The sequence below is a fragment of the Sus scrofa genome, chromosome 12, assembly GCF_000003025.6.
Source record: "Sus scrofa isolate TJ Tabasco breed Duroc chromosome 12, Sscrofa11.1, whole genome shotgun sequence".
NCBI lineage: Eukaryota > Metazoa > Chordata > Mammalia > Artiodactyla > Suidae > Sus > Sus scrofa.
The window spans coordinates 25,122,008-25,141,948 of NC_010454.4; the positions used below are offsets into that span (position 1 = coordinate 25,122,008).

At 49.0% G+C, this 19,941-nt stretch overlaps 1 protein-coding gene across 1 annotated transcript; it reads left to right on the plus strand.

Moving 5' to 3' along the window:
- On the plus strand, window positions 65–19,137 carry UBE2Z (ubiquitin conjugating enzyme E2 Z). The gene is made up of 7 exons (XM_021067113.1): window positions 65–510; window positions 2,516–2,588; window positions 4,777–4,964; window positions 7,524–7,635; window positions 13,490–13,602; window positions 14,694–14,784; window positions 17,091–19,137. The coding sequence occupies exons 1-7, from the start codon at window positions 188–190 to the stop codon at window positions 17,259–17,261; spliced, it is 1,071 nt and encodes a 356-aa protein (XP_020922772.1). The 5' UTR covers window positions 65–187; the 3' UTR covers window positions 17,262–19,137.

Here is a 19,941-nt window from a genome sequence, read left to right on the forward strand (position 1 = left end):
GTGGACGCTCTTGCAGAGCGCCTCTCGCTGGTCGGGGCGGGGGTGGGCGGAGCCAGCGCCACCCGGGCCGTGGAAGCGGAGGGTGGGGACACTCTGGCCCGGCTCTCGGTGGTGCGGGAGCGGGAGGGAGCAGCGGCCGCTCTGGTCGGCGGACGTGCAGCCGAGCAGTCCCGGAAGCGAAGGAGCGATGGCGGAGAGTCCGACCGAGGAGGCGGCGACGGCGACGGCGGGAGCCGGGGCGGCGGGCCCCGGGGCAAGCGGCGTCGCCGGTGTTGTTGGCGTTAGCGGCAGCGGCGGCGGGTTCGGGCCGCCTTTCCTGCCGGATGTGTGGGCGGCGGCGGCGGCAGCGGGCGGGGCCGGGGGACCGGGGAGCGGCCTGGCTCCGCTGCCCGGGCTCCCGCCCTCGGCCGCTGCCCACGGGGCCGCGCTGCTTAGCCACTGGGACCCCACACTCAGCTCCGACTGGGACGGCGAGCGAACCGCGCCGCAGTGTCTACTCCGGATCAAGCGGTGAGCCGGGGTTTTTCCTCCCCCAGCCCGAGCTCCGGAGCTCGACCTTCCCCGCCCCCCACCCTTTCCCACTACCCCCCCCCCCGGCCGCCTCCGCGCTGCCCTCGCAGCAGCCCAGCTCCGAGGCCCACGTCTCGCCTGCCCAGAGTGTCGGGCTACCGGTCCCCTTTCCCCCGCCCCCAGTCCCACACGCACCAAGCCCCTCCTCGGGTGCCCAAGTCCGACCCCGCCCCTCGGCAACCTCCCCCGAGCCCTACGCCTCCAGTCCGGACACCCTCCCCCATACCTTCCGACCTCCCGCCCGAAACCCGACCTTTGCGCGCCTCAGTAACACCCCCTCCCGCCCACCGCGCCGCCCCTCTCCCCCCTTCCCCACCCCAGGCTTGCTAGATGCTGCCCGGAGGCCCCACCCAGCGGTCCCCTGCGTCGTCTCCTCCGGAGCCCCGTTTGTAACACACAGCTTGCTTTGCCGGGCCTGGGACTCCAGGCCAGCCTGGCTATTTATTCCCGGCCTCCTCACATCCCTTCCACTTAGTTCCCTCCCCAAGTCTCGGTCACTTCCCCCAAATGCCCGAGGTCTTCCCTTGCACCACTTTTCCAGAACCCCAAAAGCTGTCTACTCGCACACCTGTTCCAGGAACTCAGGCTTCCTCCTCCCCACCCCCCCAGTCTCACTTTGGCTTGTAATGTCCCACGCAAGACTTTCTTTTCTGTGTTCTTTTTTTCGCCTTGGGTCATGTAGTTCACTTTCTGAAGCAAATAGACCCAAGTCAAATATAGGAACAAAGGCCCAGGTCCTTTCTGTGCTTATTTCTTGGGTGACTGATCTTAGATCCTATCATCTAATAGATAATGTTTTTGCGAAATTGCTTAGCATAGTGGGTATCACATTAGAACAGGGAATGCTTTTTTAGCTGCTCTTGATCCTGAAACCTGTCTGCTGATGGCCAGAGTCTCTCTCCCCATGCCCCCATCACAGTCAGGCTCATCTAGGTAATCGCATTCCCCACATTCCGAGTTCCTTTAGAAGTTTCTACCTACTTTTCAAGGTTGTAATAAAAATTAAACAGCATACTGTGTGAGAAGTGCCTGGCCCAGTGCCTGCCACAGTTCGCCAGCTCCTTCAGGGTTGCCATCTCTAACTTTAGAAACTCAGCACTTCAACTTTTGGACACCTTCAGCCATTTCAGCCTTCCAGTTCCCAAGATACCTCCCCGTGTGGCCCGTGCTCCTTTTCCTCCACTCTTTCACTTACTTGCACTCTGTGAGGTGCCTACATACCCTAGCAAGCCCCTCGTCTTCCCACCTAGAATGGCTTTCTCTAGATCCTTGCCCACAGCTGAGCCAGTCTAGTTTGTGAGCTGTGACCTAGAAGTCCTCTCATGGTCTCTGGTAAGGACAACATGTCATCTTCCAGATGTGAGAGTCTCAGCGATTTCAGAGTCCCCTCCTCAGCCTGAAGAGATCTGTCCCTGTTAGTCTCCTGGGCAGGAAGACCGTGTACTCCCTGCTAGCTCCCTTGCTTTGTATGATCCCCATGGCAACAAAACGGTCCACTGTGTAGTTTATGGGATTAGTTTTTTAGGAGCGTTGATTATGCCTTCCCAGTTACTGAATAATCTTCATTTAGCATTCAGCCATAGTACCTGGGAATCTCGGAGGTGGGGAGTTAAAGAATTGCCTCGTAGGAGGAAGTGAGAGTAAATGGGATGTGGCTTTTCGAGGGTGACATCTGATGCCATTGGGATTTCTGATTTTTTCCCCCCTTTTCCTACCCTCCCCCTGAGGAAACAATGCCCCTTTGATAATAATTTGCTCTCTGCTTGCTTGACAAGTCCTCAGCTGAGTTTTCTCAGACAACAAGACAGTGCAAACATTTGTGGTACCAAGCACCACTTTCTCGAACCCTGGCCTCAGGGAGTGATAACAGCCGTCCTGCTCAAGGGATTCCCCTTTTTTCTCCTCTCCCTCACTCCCTCCCCCGCTTCCTCTTGGTGTCATACAGGGATATCATGTCCATTTATAAGGAGCCTCCTCCAGGAATGTTCGTTGTACCTGATACTGTTGACATGACTAAGGTATGTAATTTAGTGGGGTTTGGGGGTTATTGGGAAATTGGGCCCATGAAGTTGGAAGAGCCTAAAAGGGATTATCCAGCTCACATCTCTGATTACATAGATGAAGAAATCAAAACCCCAGGAGAGTAAGTGGCTTGCCCAAGGTCACACTGAGGTGGAGTGGGTCCTTGAACAAGTATCTGTTATTGGGATTCCGAAAGGTCCTGGTTGGTTTGAAAAAAATTACGCCTGTTGTCCCAGCTTAACTATTAATAGGTCACTCTTTCACTCGCAAAACGCTCCAGTTTGAATGATAAATCATATGGTCATCCCGTTGACCACCTCTTCCCCCATCCTGTCAGTCTTGACCTTTAAGTGTGGTGCCCTAAGTCAGATCCCGGGAAGGTTGTGGTGGGGCAGGCTTGTGTGAACAGTGTTTGTAGTTGTAGGGCCTTGTTTAGGCTCCAGTCCTTCCTGGTTGCTTTTAAATAGCCCTTCCGCCCCAAAGACCATTCCTCTCTCAGCCACACATACAGAGAAAGCTTACGCTCCTTGGACATAAATACCTAGACTTCTCTGTCATTGAGTGCTCTACCCTCAGAAGTGAATTTTCCAAGTTGCTGTCGTGGCTCAGTAGTTAACGAATCTGACGAGGAACCATGAGGTTGCAGGTTCCATCCCCGGCCTCGCTCAGGGTGTTAGGGATCCGGCGTTGCCATGAGCTGTGGTGTAGGTCGCAGACGCGGCTCAGATCTGACGTGGCTGTGGCTCTGGTGTGGGCCGGTGGTTACAGCTCTGATTGAACCCCTAGCCCGGGAACCTCCATATGCCACAGGTGCAGCCCTAAAAAGCTTAAAAAAAAAAAAAAAGGTACATGAAATAAAATGAATTTTCACTTAAACTGATATCAGGAAGAAATCAGATTACCTAAATCTGGTGTTTAAATGAAAACTCCTTATAGTTTCAAATTTCTTACAGTAAAAGTTCAGATTTGGTATTGTGTATCTGTTTTGTTCTAAATAGGTTTCTTTTTAAATTGATTTTTTTTTTTTCCTTTTATGTGGTTGGAAATGTTTTTCCTGGGACATCTGTCCTTAGTCAAGTTATCAGTGTTAAAATGCTAGTCCCTGGGGTCCCAGAATTGATGTCATGTTGATACCATTTGAGCTTGCTATCCCAGAAGACTGAAGGCTAAGAGATAACATAGGGTGCCAGCAGGGCAAGGTAGGAACTGCAGAGGGAGGCACTGGATCATAGGTCCTTTTTCCGCTTCCAGTTTAAATTCTGAGTGGACTTAGGTGCCTGGGAGCCTTTGTAGAAGAAACATAACTGAGTCAGTTCAGGTTTTCCTCTCTTAAGGGAGGGAAATTTTGTTCAATAATTAACAGCTGGGGGGAAGAGAATTTACCATTCTAAGGGCTGCTGGGGTTTTTTGTTTGTTTTTAATTAACCTACCGTGTTGGGGAAGGTTCTGGGGATGGTTTATGGCTCTGAGTGGACCCTGAGTTTCCCCATTTTTCTTTGTACCTTTGCCACAGCTGATGCTGCCTGAGCCACATCCTCCACAGTAGGTTTGACCCTCTGTGGAGGAAGCAGATGCCCTAGGCCTCCATCAGCCCTCAGCTCTACCCCGTGACTGGCATGGGTGCTGTGGCCTCCAGTCCCTTCCCTCTTCTCCATTCATCTCCCTCCCTTTTGTGCCACATGTGTGGAGGGTGAGGTTGCATCATACGCATGTTGAACCTAGGCAAATCCGAACGTGCATACTCAGTAAAAATATGTATTGGCTTCTTGAAATTAAACATGCTGGGATAATATTTTACAGATGTATATTGTATTTTGCACATTGATGTTGTATCTGCTTCTTTGTATATACCGATCAGGGAAGTCTGAACAAAAAACATGCTTTAATGGAATTTTAAGGGACACTCAGGGTGATGTGGGCTAGATTCAGTTTTCACCTTGGGCCCTAACTTTGATATAGAATATAACTCCTGAGTAAGATGCCACTCCACTGTAATGGGGTTTCTTAACATTCCAAAAGCATTTATTGGTATGCGTGAGTGCAGGCTATTCATTCTGCATGGCGAGGATATGGAATGTGGATACAGAGGAAGGTCCTGCTTCTGGCGTGGGTAGCGAGTGGAAGCCAGGAGGGTTTGGGATGGGACATCACCTCACAATTTTGAGATGGGGTTTTATTTTGCAGATTCATGCATTGATCACAGGCCCATTTGACACTCCTTATGAAGGGGGTTTCTTCCTGTTCGTGTTTCGGTGTCCGCCCGACTATCCCATCCACCCACCTCGGGTCAAACTGATGACAACGGGCAATAACACAGTGAGGTTTAACCCCAACTTCTACCGCAATGGGAAAGTCTGCTTGAGTATTCTAGGGTAAGAGGAGACTTCTAAGTGGCCAAGTTGGTTGTTAGCAAATATTACTCTAGGCCAGCCTTGATCAACCAGGGTTTCTCATCTGAACCACAGAACACAGAAGTTGATTGGAGCAACTGTTCCCTCAGTTCTCCTCCAGATGATACTTGATGCGTATCATTCTAGATGCAAAAAAAGAGAAGTTAATTCCTGACATACAATGGATGCTTTAGTGAAGTGGTTCACCCTGAGCAGCAGGAGCACCTGGGAATTGATAGCCATGCAGATTCCGGGGCCCCACCCAAGACTTAGATCAAAAACTGGGGGTAGGGCCAGCAATCTGCGTCTTACAGGCCCTCCAGGTGATTATGGTGCCAGCTGTTGGAGAACCACTTCCTTAGGGCATCAGGGTTTAATTCTCTCCTGAGCAGGTTGAGAAAGGCTGCAGATCCTGGGCCATTCAAGACTGTGAGTGTCTTATTTCTGAGCCTGTCGTTGAGTGGCTTTGGAGGCCATGGTGGTGAGGATTACATTTTAACAACTGAATGAAAAATGTCTGAGGTTGGAAGTCATAACAGATAGGAAACAGAAGTTTCAAATATTTTTGTGTCTGGGGCCAACCAAGATTTTGTTTCATATAATTCTCACCCATTCCCTTTTAACTGCCTTTGCGGGTCACAATTTCAGAATGGAAATACCATCTATCTAGCATATTCTAGATTGGTCTTTTTAGTACGGTCTGAGTCTCCCTGGAGCAGAGAACAGGTAAAAATTGACTTAAGAAAGTTGCCCAGACTGGAGATAGTGTTTTCTTTCTTCCTGTCCAATCTAATACATTTCCACGTTTGTGTGGGGAAAAGGCAGCTGGAACACCCCTCACCCCCGACCCCAATTCTCTCAGGTCCGGGAATGTGTTCTGTGATTGTGGCAGGGAGGAATTCCCTTAAAGGAGGTTGTCCTTCATTTAGTCCTTTATCTCTTTAGGGGACAGAATTGTCCATGCTGGTAGGATAGTGGTATGTATAACCCACACTGGTGTGGAAATACACTTGCTTCTCTAGGCACAGAAGTGCTTTTCCACCAAAAAAAATGGGCTTTCCTTCATTAGACCAATGTAAAACTATTTTGAGCAAACATCAGCACCCAGTAGAAACAGGGGAAGTAAGACGGTGGGGGTAAAAGTGGTAGGAGTGTTGGGTGGAAAAAGAGAAGCTACTCTGAATTTGAAAATGTGCCATGAAGGATCAGAGTAGGAAATTCCTGTGTATTTAGTTGACGCTTCACTCTGTCAGCCTTACTCCTTTCCTCCCTACCTAGCAAAAATATTGGGCTGATTTACTGACAAATTGAATGAAAGTTGACACTGTTGACTTCAATCCTCGAATATGTGAAGCTTCAGAGAGCGCAGAGTCTAGGCTGCCTGGGGGAGCAGAGCTGAGAAGAGAGGTTGAGAGGCACTGAAGCGCAGTCTCTGAGGACCTGACTGCTCCCTGTCACCTGCCGGCCTTTCCTCCAGCCGCCAGGGAAAGGGAAGTGGCCAGTTTACTTGAACGAGCCAGTCCTAGCTCAGGTTGTGTTCAGCTGCCAACTCAGGTGCCAGCTCTTCAGTTGACTGAACTAAAAGTAACCGTCCTTGGGAGTTCCCAGGGGCTCAGCGGTTAACAAACCCCACCCGTATCCATGAGGACTCGGGTTCGATCCCTGGCCTCACTCAGGGGGTTAAGGATTCGGCGTTGCCGTGAGCTGTGGTGTAGGTCGCAGACGCGGCTCGGATCTGGCCTTGCTGGGCCTCCGATTCGACCCCTGTCCTGGGAACATCCGTGTGCCACTAGTGCCTCCCTAGAAGGACAAAAAATTAAAATTAAAATAAATATTCTTAATGTCCAAGCTTCCCTCCTCATCCTAGTGTTCCATCAGGTTTGTGAAAGAAAGGAGCAACTTTTGGTGTTTTTCTGTTGTTGAAGATGTTCCTGTATCATTTTCAAACCCTCCGCAGTCCAGAAGTGCGCCTTATCCCCTTTCTGTCCCTTGGCAGAGTTCTGTCATCTTCAGAGAATCTGATACTCTTTGGGGGCTTGATAGAGAGCTGGATCCCTGATTATCAGCCCCACCACATGGCCTCTAAACGGATAGCTGCGGTCCCTTCTCTGCCTCTGCACTCAGCATCTCTCTCCTCACTGACTCCCTCACCACCCATAAATAACTCTTTGTGATCCATAGAGGTTCACATTTAGACTGCCTTTGGGGCTGTTTTTTACCTTATTTCTTTCATTGCGAAAAAGGGAACCTTCCCTGGCCACTGTTTTTCTTCTAGCCCAAAGAAAATCCCTCCAAAGTTACCTTGCTTGCTTTACCCTCTTTTGTCCCACTTGGTAAGAGGATTAGACAGTTGACTGATTTCTGGTGAATGAGGATGAGCTGGAGGCTGGGAAATTCCAGAGTATTAATAGTGAAAGAGAAAGTGAGTCACTTATGATGGTGCCGCCAGGCCCCAGGATACGTGTGCACTGGTCTTTCTGAATGTCCTTCCCCATCTCTCTCTGCCTCACCCTCTTCCCTTCCCTCTGCTGTGTTTTGCAGTACGTGGACTGGCCCTGCCTGGAGCCCAGCCCAGAGCATCTCTTCTGTGCTCATCTCCATCCAGTCCCTGATGACTGAGAACCCCTATCACAATGAACCCGGCTTTGAGCAGGTAAGGCCAGGTAGGCCTAGCTCTGGGATGCTCAGGGTTGGGTTTTAAGAGATGAAAGGTCTGCTTGAGGGTTTTGGTTTTGTTTTTGACCGGCTCACCCCAATATGCTAAACTCTGTTTTCTCGCTGTTGGAAAAAAAAGAAGTTGGCATGTGTGCTCCTTAATGATGACTTTTTTTTTTCCTTATTAAGTTACAGTAGCATTGTCAACTTATTTCCATTTGACTTGGATTAATCTACCATGTGGAAGTCGATGGAGTCATTTGGAAATTGATTCTGAGCCTGTTTGGGGGGCTGTTGCAGCTAGTGGGTTCTTCTCTTTGCTTCTGTTCTCCAGTGTTGCTTTATTTTTATTTTATTTTTTTGCTTTTTAGGGCCACACTTGCAGCATATGGAAGTTTCCAGGCTGGGGTTTGAACCAGAGCTGCATCTTTCAGCCTCCACTACAGCCACAGCAACACAGGATCCAAGCCATGTCTGTGACCTGCACCACAGCTCACAGCAATCCTCAGATCCTTATCCCACTAAGCAAGGCCAGGGATCGAACCTGTGTCCTCATGGATGCTAGTCAGATTCGTTACCCACCGAGCCACGATGAGAACTCCCTCCAGTATCCCTTTAAAGTGCTCCCTAGTGACTACTGCTTCTTTTGGAGTTATGAAGTCCTGTTATCTGCAGAGCAAAAGGAGCAGTCATTAGCTAGTGCAAGAACATTTTAGTCAGTGCTGCCAAAGAGAAGGTGGAGGAAACTCATATTTTCCAAAGGTGTACTGTATGCCAGCCACTGCCAAGCTTTTATATGTAACATTTCATTTAATCCTCATAGCAACTCTGCAAGATAAATAATTGTCATCCCCATTTTCAAGGGAGGTAATGGTGACTCAGAGAGATTAGTTAGCTTTCACAAGAACAACACAGATCAGGATGTAGTCCTAGGAACCCAAAATCTTTATTGTTCCAAAGCTCCTTCCAGGGTTACTTACTCATGAGCACAGGAAAAGAATTCCACTGGTATTCCCAAATAATAATAATTCCGTTTTGGTGATTAAAACAGCTTAATTCATTTTGAAACTACTTGAGATAACACTAACATTAGTGATTCTTCTATAGATCTAAGCAAAGGGAGATAACCCTTTAAGAACGAGCAAAAATTGGGGTGTGCTCAGAGCAAGAGGCCTGAAGAAATGGCTTCTCTGTTTACAACACACCCAACAGAAACCTGGGTTCGTTGTGACAAGGAACACACAACTCATGGCCTTTCTATAAACAAATACCCAACATGTGTCATTCTCCACCTCCCTCCCGGCCCATCTCCAGATGGCTGCTGTGCAGGATCATTGGGAATGGGCTCAATATTGGAAGAAAATCAGTGGTTGCCAGGAGTCTGGGGAAGATGAGTACTCAGTATACAGAAGCCTTTTAGGAGTTCCCATTGTGGCGCAGTGGAAACGAATCTGACTAGAAACCATGAGGTTGCGGGTTCAATCCCTGGCCTTGCTCAGTGGGTGAAGGATCTGGCATTGCCGTTAGCCGTGGTATAGTTCGCAGACACGGCTCGGATCCTGTGTTGCTGTGGCTGTGGCGTAGGCCAGCAGCTGCAGCTCTGATTCAACCCCTAGCCTGGGAACCTCCATATCCCACAGGTGTGGCCCTAAAAGACAAAAGACAAAAAAGTCTTTTAGAACAGTGAAAGGAGTTTATGTGACGTTATGATGGATATATGTCTTATACTTCTGTCCAAACCATGGACTCTGCAACACTACTCCATTGAAGTGAACGCTAAGAGTTCCCTTCATGGGCTCAGCAGTTAACAAACCCAACTAGCCATCCATGAGGACGTGGGTTCGATCCCTGGCTTTGCTCAGTGGGTTAAGGATCCGGCGTTGCCACGAGCTGTGGTGTAGGTCACAGGTGTGGTTCAGATCCCTCGTTGCTATGGCTGTGGCGTAGGCTGGCAGTTGCAACTCCAATCGGACCCCTAGCCTGGGAACCTCCATATCCCTCGGATGTGGTCTCAAAAAAAAAAAGTCAACGCTAAGGTGAATCATGGACCTCGGTGATTGTGATGTGTCAGTGTAGTCCCTTGGCTTAAAAACAAAAGTGCCGGAGTTCCCGTCATGGCGCAGTGGTTAACAAATCCGACTAGGAACCATGAGGTTGTGGGTTCGATCCCTGCCCTTGCTCAGTGGGTTAACGGTCCGGCGTTGCCATGAGCTGTGGTGTAGGTCGCAGGCAGGGCTCGGATCCTGCGTTGCTGTGGCTCTGGCGTAGGCTGGCAGCTACAGCTCCGATTCGACCCCTAGCCTAGGAACCTCCATATGCCGTGAGAGCCCCCCCCCCCCCGCAAAAAAAAAACAAAACAAAAGTGCCACTCTGGTGAATGGTGTTGAGAATGGTTATGCATGTGTAGGGAGGGGATATATGGGGAGTTTCTGTACCTTTGTCAATTTTGTTGTAAACCTAAAACTGCTTTTTAAAAAGAAGTCTCTTATTATTTTTTTAATGGCACATCTGCAGCACATGGAAGTTCCCAGGCCAGGGATTGCATCCCAGCCACAGCTGTGACCTGTGCGGCAGCTGTAGTAGCACCAGATCGTTGAACCCACTGTGCCGGGCCAGGGATGGAACCCACACCTCAGCAGGAACTCAAGCTGTTATAGTCATATTCTTTTCTTTTTTTTTTTAGGACCACACCTGTGACATATGGAAGTTCCCAGGCTAGGGGTCAAATCAGAGCTACAGCTGCCAACTTATACCACAACCACAGCCATGACAGATCCAAGCCACGTCTGCAACCTACACCACAGCTTATGGCAACACCAGATCCTTAACCCACTGCAGGAGGCCAGGGATTGAACCCACGTCCTTACAGATACTAGTTGGGTTCTCAACCCACTGAGCCACAATGGGAACTCCGGATCCTTTCTAATTCTTTTTTTTTTTTTTTTTTTTGGTCTTTTAGGGCCACACTTGCAGCATATGGAGGTTCCCAGGCTAGGGGTCACATCAGAGCCGTAGCTGCCAGCCTGCACTACAGCCACAGCAACTTGGTATCGGAGCTGTGTCTTCGACCTACACCATAGCTCACAACAACACCGGATTCCTTACCCACTGAGTGATGCCAGAGATTGAACCTGCGTGCTCATGGGTACTAGTCAGATTGTTTCCACTGATCCATGACAGGAACGCCAGGAACGCTTTTTTTATTTAAGGCCACACCTGCAGCATATGGATATTCCCAGGCTAGGGGTCGAATCAGCTCCACCTGCCAGCCCACATCATGGCCACAGCAACACTGGATCTGGGCCACATCTGCGACTTACACCACAGCTTGTGGCAGTGCCAGATCCCCCCACACTGATCTAGGCCAGGGTTCAAGCCTATATCCTCTGCAGTTGGATTTCTGTCTTTTTTTTTTTTTTTTTTTTTTTTTTTGTCTTTTTTAGGGCCGAACCCACAACATATGGAGGTTCCCAGGCTAGGGGTCCAACCAAAACTGTAGCCACTGGCCCATACCAGAGCCACAGCAACTCAGGATCTGAGCCGCATCCGAGCCTACACCACAGCTTGTGGCAACACCAGATCCTTAACCCACTGAGTGCAGCTAGGGATCAAACCCACAACCTCATGGTTCCTAGTCGGATTTGTTAACCACTGAGCCACGATGGGAACTCTTGCAGTTGGATTCTTAACCCACTGCGCCACAGCAGCAGGAACTCCAGAAAAGTTTTTAAAAAAAGAACACTCAGGAGTTCCTTCGTGGCTTGGCAGTTAATGAAGGAAGTCAACTAGGATTCAAGAGGATGTAGGTTCGATTCCTGGCTTCTCTCAGTGGGTTGAGGATCTGGTATTGCCGTGAGCTGTGGTGTAAGTCGAAGACATAGCTCAGATCCCTTGTTGCTTTGGCTGTTGCTTGGGCCAGCAGCTGCAGCTCTGATGCGACCCCTCGCCTGGGAACTTCCACATGCTGCAGGTGCAGCTCTAGAAAGCCAAAAAAAAAAAAAAAGAACACTCAGGGTAGACATTTTTGGCAAAACTTTTGCTTTTCATATATGTATACACACACACATATCCATGTTAAATATGTATATGTTTGTCTTATGTTTCTTTTTTTGCTTGTTTTTATTTTGTTTTTTTGTTTTCGGTTTTTTTAGGGCTGCACCTGCAGCATGTGGAAGTTCCCAGGCTAGGGGTCAGATTGGAGCTGCAGCTGCCAGCCTACACCACAGCCACAGCAACACAGAGTCCAAGCTGTGTCTGCGACCTACACCACAGCTCATGGCAACACTGGATCCTCAACCCACTGAGTGAGGCCAGGGATCAAACGTATCCTCAGGGATACTAGTTGGGTTTGTAACCTGCTGAGTCACAACGGGAACTCCCAGTGCCACACAACTTTTAAAATCTTTGAATCAGATTGGAGCCACCACTCTCATTTCTGTTCCCCCCTGTTTTCAGATATAACTTGCTGTTTATCAACGTAGTGGCTGAAAATCCAGCTTCACAAAAATAATACATCAAAAGGAATATGATGTGGTTTAATATTAAAAGTGAACTGTCTACCTCAAGGAAGTAGTTTGCATGGTGTTCTGCAGGGGCTGAGTACTGTGGTTTTCCTCAGAAAGTTGGCAGTAGTCTCCCACAGTGCCCGTGTGTGCTCTGGTGCACACTGGGAACCGTGGTGATGGGATGAAAGCGTGTATATATTTCCTGTTCGTTACATATTTTGATCAGAGCCAAGGCTTTGACCAAAGTGCTGGTTGGGAGGGGAACAAGGGAAGAGTTAAAGGGTGGGACACCACACAGCTTTCTCTTCGTGCCCACTTGTTCATATCAACTTCCCAGACCAAGTTGAGAGTTTTTCTTTTGAAAATTTCAAGTTCTTCTCATAGAGAGCTGTTGATTCAGTGATGGTGGAACCCTACAGACATGTAAAGAGTTAACCAGGAAGCATTCTAATAATCTATAGGTCTTTTAGGCTGAGACTAGCATCATTTATACCTTTTTGTCCCACCGTCATTTTTTTTTTTTTTTTTTTTTTTTTTGCTTTTTAGGGCCGCTCCCTCAGCATATGAAAGTTCCCAGGCTAGGGGTCAAATCAGAACGACAGCAACCCCAGATCCAAGCCACATCTGCGACCTACACCACAGCTCACAGCAGTGCCGGATCCTTAACCCACTGAGGGAGGCCAGGGATCGAACCCACTACTTCGTGATTCTTAGTTGGATTCATTCCCGCTGAGCCACCACGGGAATTCCCCCACCATCATCCTTATACATGCTTATTTCCCACTTAATTCTTCCTGCTTGAGGCCTTTCATTTCAGGCTTTAGTAAAATTTGGTGGATCTGGGAGTTCCCGTCGTGGCACAGTGGTTAACGAATCTGACTAGGAACCATGAGATTGCAGGTTCGATCCCTGGCCTTGCTCAGTGGGTTAAGGATCCGGTGTTGCCATGAGCTGTGGTGTAGGTCAGACGCAGCTCAGATCCCACGTTGCTGTGGCTCTGGTGTAGGCTGGTGGCTACAGCTCCAATTAGACCCCTAGCCTGGGAACCTCCATATGCCACGGGAGCGGCCCTAGAAATGGCAAAAAGACAAAAAAAAAATTGATCCGGTTTGCTGCTTATAGGTCAAATGACCTATGACAGAGCATAGGTATTGGTAGGCCCGGTCAGGGTGGTGGTGAGGGGTCTGCTAGTTGCTCTTCATGGGTCTCCCTTATGGTGGGAAAGGTACCTCTCAGTTCATTTGTTTGGGTCACATACCCCATACTGATCCTAAAGTGTCTTCACACTGGCTTTTCTTTTTCCCTAAATTTTTATTCTTGGATGCTATATTATCGGTCACGTTACAGGAGAGACATCCAGGGGACAGCAAAAATTACAATGAATGTATTCGCCATGAGACCATCCGAGTGGCGGTCTGTGACATGATGGAAGGAAAGTGTCCCTGCCCTGAACCCCTACGGTATGTGTCAAGAGAGCCTGCTTGGGACTTGGTTCCTTTTGGAGATGGAGTCTGCTCATACCTTTGAGAACCTTAGGGGCAGAATTCAGTGTTGAGCACCAGAGGGAGAGAGGAAAAAAGGAAAGATGTGGTTCATACCCTTTTTTTGTTGTTGTTGTTGTTGTCTTTTTGCCATTTCTTGGGCCGCTCCCTCGGCATATGGAGGTTCCCAGGCTAGGGGTTGAATCAGAGCTACAGCTACCGGCCTACACCAGAGCCACAGCAACGCCAGATCCGAGCCGCGTCTGCAACCTACAGCACAGCTCATGGCAACGCCAGATCGTTAACCCACTGAGCAAGGGCAGGGATCGAACCTGCAACCTCATGGTTCCTAGTCGGATTCGTTAACCACTGTGCCACAACAGGAACTCCTGGTTCATACTTTTTAAAGAGCAAGTGGTGGGTGGCTACCCCAAAGGAAGTTGAGAAGGCTTCTCAGGTCTTGGAGAGTGCCAAGTCTGATGGGCAAGATACAGTCCATGCCTTCAGGGAGCCCCTGTTTGATGAGGACTGGACTTACTAAAGATACCTAGCTGTTACACAGCCCAAAGAGGTGTAGAGCATTCCATAACAAACCCATTTCTTAACGTTCAAGTTTATTTCTAGGTATTAAAACTAGGTGAGTAACATGTTAACGAAACACACTTTTCTAGATTTTTTTTTTTTTTTTTGCACTATTTTCATTTTTTCAGTTGAGCTGTAGTTGATTTACAATGCTTCAGGTGGTATCTAGGGGAATTGTGAGGAAGGTTTGGGATTAGGATGGTCTATGGGGGGAAAATGAGATTGAGTAGTAAGTCAGGAGTTGAAGTTGGGGTTCAAATATCCGTAGTTAGAGTCACTCTCATTTTATTATAGCCCTTAGGGTATAAGCAGAATCACCCTTGGTCAATCAGCTATTCCTTCTTCCATTTTCCATTGAAAGATCTTTGTAGGAAACCAAATCTGGGCTTGGGAACTCTAGCTGCTTAATGTGGCATTCGGGTTAAATCGTGCAGGGGTGACCCCTTCCCCTCTGGTTCCTGACTTGAGCTTCCCTGCTTGTTTTCCAGAGGGGTGATGGAGAAGTCTTTCCTGGAGTATTACGACTTCTATGAGGTGGCCTGCAAAGATCGCCTACACCTTCAAGGCCAGACTATGCAGGTAATGCAGAAGCCTTAGAGCAGACCAGGTGAACACCCACCCACACAAGGGTGACAGCCACATCTCACACAATTCAGAGCCAAAAGGAACCTGATGCGTTTGAGTAGCGAAGGTCCAGAGAGGAGACAGAAATCATAGGGAGTTCGTTCTAAGTTGCTGGCATGAACAGATGCTCATGAATAGAATCTGAATTACCCTGCTTCTGGCCTGGAACTCCTTCCCTTCTTGGTCAGTAGTCTTTTCCAACCAAGAACATTCAGCCTCTCAGAACTTCAGGATAATGAGTCAGCCATTGAAATTCCATCCCGAGTGCTAAGAGAAAGAACACTTAAAGGAAACATTGGGTATGATGTCATTATTATTGAAAGATTTCTGTTAGAGGGATGGCAACCAGTTGTTCATTCTCTGCCTCTCCTGAGGAAATGTGCTGCTTCTGATAAGAAAGAATTTAGGCTTGTTTAAAAGAAGAGGTTCTGGAGTTGCCATTGTAGGGTAGCAGAAACGAACCCAACTAGTATCCATGAGGGTGCAGGTTCAATCCCTGGCCTTGCTCAGCGGGTTAAGGATCCAGCATTGCCATAAGCTGTGGCATAGGTTGCAGACACAGCTTGGATCCTGCATTGCTGTGGCTGTGGTGTAGGCTGGCAGCTGTAGCTCCGATTAGACCCCTAGCCTGGGAACCGCCATATGCCTCAGGTTGGCCCTAAAAAGCCAAAACAAAACCAAAAAAAGTTCTTATTAAACTAAATTTTATAAATAGGCTCAAATATAAGCGACGGGTTGAGAACTCCTGTCCTGAAGAACCAGTCCTTATGTTTTTGAATCATTTACTTGCTTAGAAAAGTGGTGACTTGGATAAGCGCCTAAGACCCCTTCAGGTTCTTTCCACTTCTTTCTGGTCTGTGCCCCACCCCCATCACCACCGGCAGCGAGAGTTAAATGTCTTGTTTCCCCAGCTGCTGCTCAGCGATGGTAACTTCCCTATCCTGCCTTAAAGGACTTTCCACCTACCTGCCACATTCGTACACAAAAGGGCCAGGCCGGCTCAGGGTTGATTTGCTTCCTGAGCCTTTTTTGAGAGTGTGTCGAAGATGCATGCTGTAGCTGGTTCCCCATCAGGAGTTCTCCTTGCTGGTGTCTAGCTGCATGTCCAGTATTCAGTCTGTGAAGGAAAAATAACTCATGATGAGGGACAGGAAGAGGAGAGTGGGTGGAAATAGGTCCAGGGATGAAAGAAGGAAGAATTTGGACATTGTGCAGAGTCAGCCTTTGGGGAATATAACCCTCAAAAGTAGAAATTGCAGGCTGTAGTTCCGGAGACTGACTTATATTCACTGGCCCCTGATCATGAGGGCAGCGTGTGGGGAGACGTGTGGAAGGAGTTGATGTGGAAAAAGCAGAGGAAATGTATGAGTGAGAAGATCATGTACCTTTTTGTAAATGCCAAGGAAAGCAGTCTCCACTTGTTTGAACCTGGCCCTGCTATTTTGCTGCTATAATCCCTATTTAGTTAGCATTTTTCTTTGGCTGTACCCTTGACATGGGTAAGTTCTGGGGCCAGGGTTCAAACCCTCACCTCTACAGCGACTTAGCCATAGGGTGACACCAGATCCTTAACTGGCCTCACTACCAGGGAACTCTCCCTATTTAGCATTTTCAGTCCCCCTTTTTTTTTTTTTTTTTTTTTAATATCCTTCCCCCTACCCATAGTTATTTTTGACACTTTAAGGACAGTTAACTCTTCTGTGTAATGATTGGAGATCTTGAACCTTAAATAACAAGGACTAGCGTGATGCCCAGAAAGCTGGAGAGGAATGTGCTGACTGGTTCCTGGGGAAGAGTTCGGGTGCCCATCCGGAAGTCAGAACTCCTCAGTTCTAGACCTACCTGTGACTTCAGAAAAGCAGATTACCCTTTTTGGGTATAAGGAATGAAGGATGATTTTACTCTTGTCTGGTTTGTAGGAGGTTAATTGAAAACACCAGCACATTTAATGATTGCAGTGCTGGTCTTGAATTTCTTTTCCATCTGTCTTGCGGTTAATTGTGTCCTTCTGCACATTGGTTTGCTTTTGAGGACTGCAAACACACACGTTTTAATGATGGCCCAAGCCCCACCTATCTGGTGAATATACCACAGTGTCCCTGAACAGAGGAGACGCTGCCTGCTTTTGGGAGAACTCTATGCTGTGCCCTCTGCTCCAGTGCGCAGAAGTTGAGTGTGTCTCACATGGGCCGAAAGCTGCTCTCTAGGGTGGGCCACCCAGACTTGAATCTTCCTTCCTCCTTATCTCCTTTCCCCCACAGGACCCTTTTGGAGAGAAGCGGGGCCACTTTGACTACCAGTCCCTCTTGATGCGCCTGGGACTGATTCGTCAGAAAGTGCTGGAGAGGCTCCATAATGAGAACGCCGAAATGGACTCTGATAGCAGCTCGTCTGGGACAGAGACAGATCTGCACGGGAGCCTGAGGGTTTAGACCCTGCTCCCCTCTCCCTTCCCCCCACTCGAGAGTCCCAGCAAAGTCCCTTCCCCCCACCCCAGGGATGGAGAGGCACTGTGTATCTCCTTCCAAGTGTGACGTCATCCTGCAAGATGGCAAGAACCAAGCAAGCTCGGATTCCGGGGTATGGGAGTGGGGAGGCTGGTCCCAATCTGACCTCCTTGGCTCTCGAGCGTCCGGGACAATGTTCATCCCATATCAGGGGCCAAGGTACCTATGCAGGAGCACCTAGGGCAAGGGCCTCTGGCAGAAACAAAACAACCAACACACCTCTCCACGGGGGCTGCTCCTTAGGGCTGGGTGGGCCACAGAACCTGCGATTCCAAGAGGGAGTGTGCCCAAAGGACTTATGGGGATACCTGGAAGGGAGCTTGGGGTGGGGGGCTGTTGTGACCCTTACGCAGTCTGGGTGGTTGTCTGTCTGTCCGTCTTCAGTCTCGAAGCAGGTCTTCCCAGTGCCCTTTTCCTCCTTGCCTTTTTACCCCCATTATTTCCCATGGGCCAGCATAATTTTGTTTTTTCTAATTTATAGTCACTGTTCTAGACAGACCAAAGAGAAGGAACAGTGGTGGAGTCTAGGCTGCTGATGAGTAAGCTTTATCGAGCACCTGAGCACCTTTCGCCTCTGCCCCCTAGTCCCTCACCTCGTCTAGATGGAAGACAAGATAATTGTGACCGGGACTGAACCAAGGTCTTGGTAGAGCCTGCACAGGCACCGTAAGAAGCTGAAGATGCCGTTTGTTCCCACAATCACTGATCTGAAAAGTTCCCAACACAGGCAGCTGCCGTGTGTATGGGATCAGGGCCACTACGTAGAATAGTCTCTTACAGATTTTCCTAAATCCGAGTCACAATGAGAGTATTGCTCCCGAGGGTGGTGTGCAGGGGGGCGGCTGATGCTAGTCCCGTTGTTTTCTTTGGCTGTCCCATGTGTTTTCACCTCAGCCTGTAGTCTGCCTCCTCACGTCAAAACCCAGAGTTGTGGGGAGCTAGGGCAGCCAGTGGCACAGGGGGTTGACCTGGGACTCTGAAGACTCCTCCCCTTCTCTCCCCTCCCAGCAGCTCTTTGTCACTGGCTCTGATGGGTGTTTGCCTGGCTGTGTTGCTTCTCTGTCTGTATTTAGCTGCAGTGATCCTTTAGCTGGTTGGCTCAGAACAATGTGCTTTAGGTGCCCTGTGATACTGGGCATCGAGGGAGTCCATCCTTCCCCTTTCTGACGTGTTCTCCCGTAGTATCTTCCAGATTCTTACCGTCAGGGCTCCCAGAGGGGTATTGGCGATCACATGACGCAGGGCCTCAGTCAGTATCCAGCCACACATCAGGGAGAAAAGAACTTGTACCTGCTCTGCCCGCTGCTATGGAGGCCTCTGGCTTGTGGGTCTTGGGACTTCCTGGGGGAGTTGGGAAGGAAAGGGGTTGGGCACAGAGGAGAATGTCCTACTTGGGGGGGCAGGAAGCAAACTGGACAGGAGGTTGGCTTAGGGGACGGAAGTTTAGCTTGGATACCTGAAGCAGCACTGGGTCTGTTCACAAGGAGACTCGAAAAGGGACCCCGCTTCCAAATTCCCTCTTCCATTCCCAGAGCTAGTACAGGGCTTAGAAGAATGCCCTTGGTCTGTTGGTCCAGTGTTTTCTGTCATCCATTTAAAGTTCCCACTTTCAAGTGACAATCCTCTCCTTGGCCCTGCCATTGGGCAGAGCATGTCTGGCATACTAGCCTGACTTTTACGCCCTAATCTTGAGGAAATATATGCACAGGAGTCAAAGAGATGTCTTTATATCTGACTGTACATAAATGAAGTTTTTTTTTTTTTCTTTTTGGTGCAATAAAGTTTGTTTTGGCAGAAGGAGGAAGCGCCTATGGGTGTGGGAGGGTTTCCGTGAAAGGAAGAAGGGGACCACCTTGACAACCACACCTCTCACCCAGGCCTGAAACCGTCAGGGACAAGGATAGCGCTCAGTAGAAGCCAAAAACGTGTGTTGCATGATGTGGGTGGAGGCTGGACTGCTGGTGACGAGAGTTCCCCATTAATGGGGTTCCCTCCCCTTTTTCTTACTTTTGAGGCTGTAGCTTTGGCAGTCAAGGAGAGGAATGCCATCTTAAGCCTCAGTTTCTTCCAAAGAAACATCTGTTCTGAAACAGAAGCAAGCAAGTCCTATAGGAACAGGCAGAGACAGAGATGGGCCTAAAACACATAACCCCTTTGATGAGAGAGAGGTGTCTTCATAGGGATTTCCAAACCCTTGGGCCTTGGGTTTTTAGTTTTCCTTGTAACCAAAGCAGCCCTTCTTAGGAATTTTTTTTTTTTCCCCGTCTTTCCAGGACTGCACCCAAGGCATAGGGAAGATCCCAGGGTAGGGGTCTGGTCAGCTACAGCTGCCGGCCCACAGCAACTTGGCATCCAAGCTTCGTCTGCCATGAGCTACCCCACAGCTCATGGCAACACCAGATTCTGAACCCAATGAGAGGCCAGGGATCAAACCCACATCCTTGTGGATACTAGCTGGGTTTGTTACTGCTGAGCCACAGAGGGAACTCCCCTTCCTAGGACTTTAGAATTGAGACCATGAAGACTGGACTTAACACTGGCTTCCTAGCTCGTCAACACCACTTCTCCATGCTACAGAAGGTTCTTCCTTTATGGTGCAGAGGTC

Bases quoted from the DNA above. Each gene is read 5' to 3' on its own strand.
- UBE2Z (XM_021067113.1), top strand. From the start codon at position 188: ATGGCGGAGAGTCCGACCGAGGAGGCGGCGACGGCGACGGCGGGAGCC. The intron at 511-2,515 runs GTGAGCCGGGGT...GGTGTCATACAG, and splicing joins TGTCTACTCCGGATCAAGCG to GGATATCATGTCCATTTATA. The intron at 14,785-17,090 runs GTAATGCAGAAG...TTTCCCCCACAG, and splicing joins TTCAAGGCCAGACTATGCAG to GACCCTTTTGGAGAGAAGCG.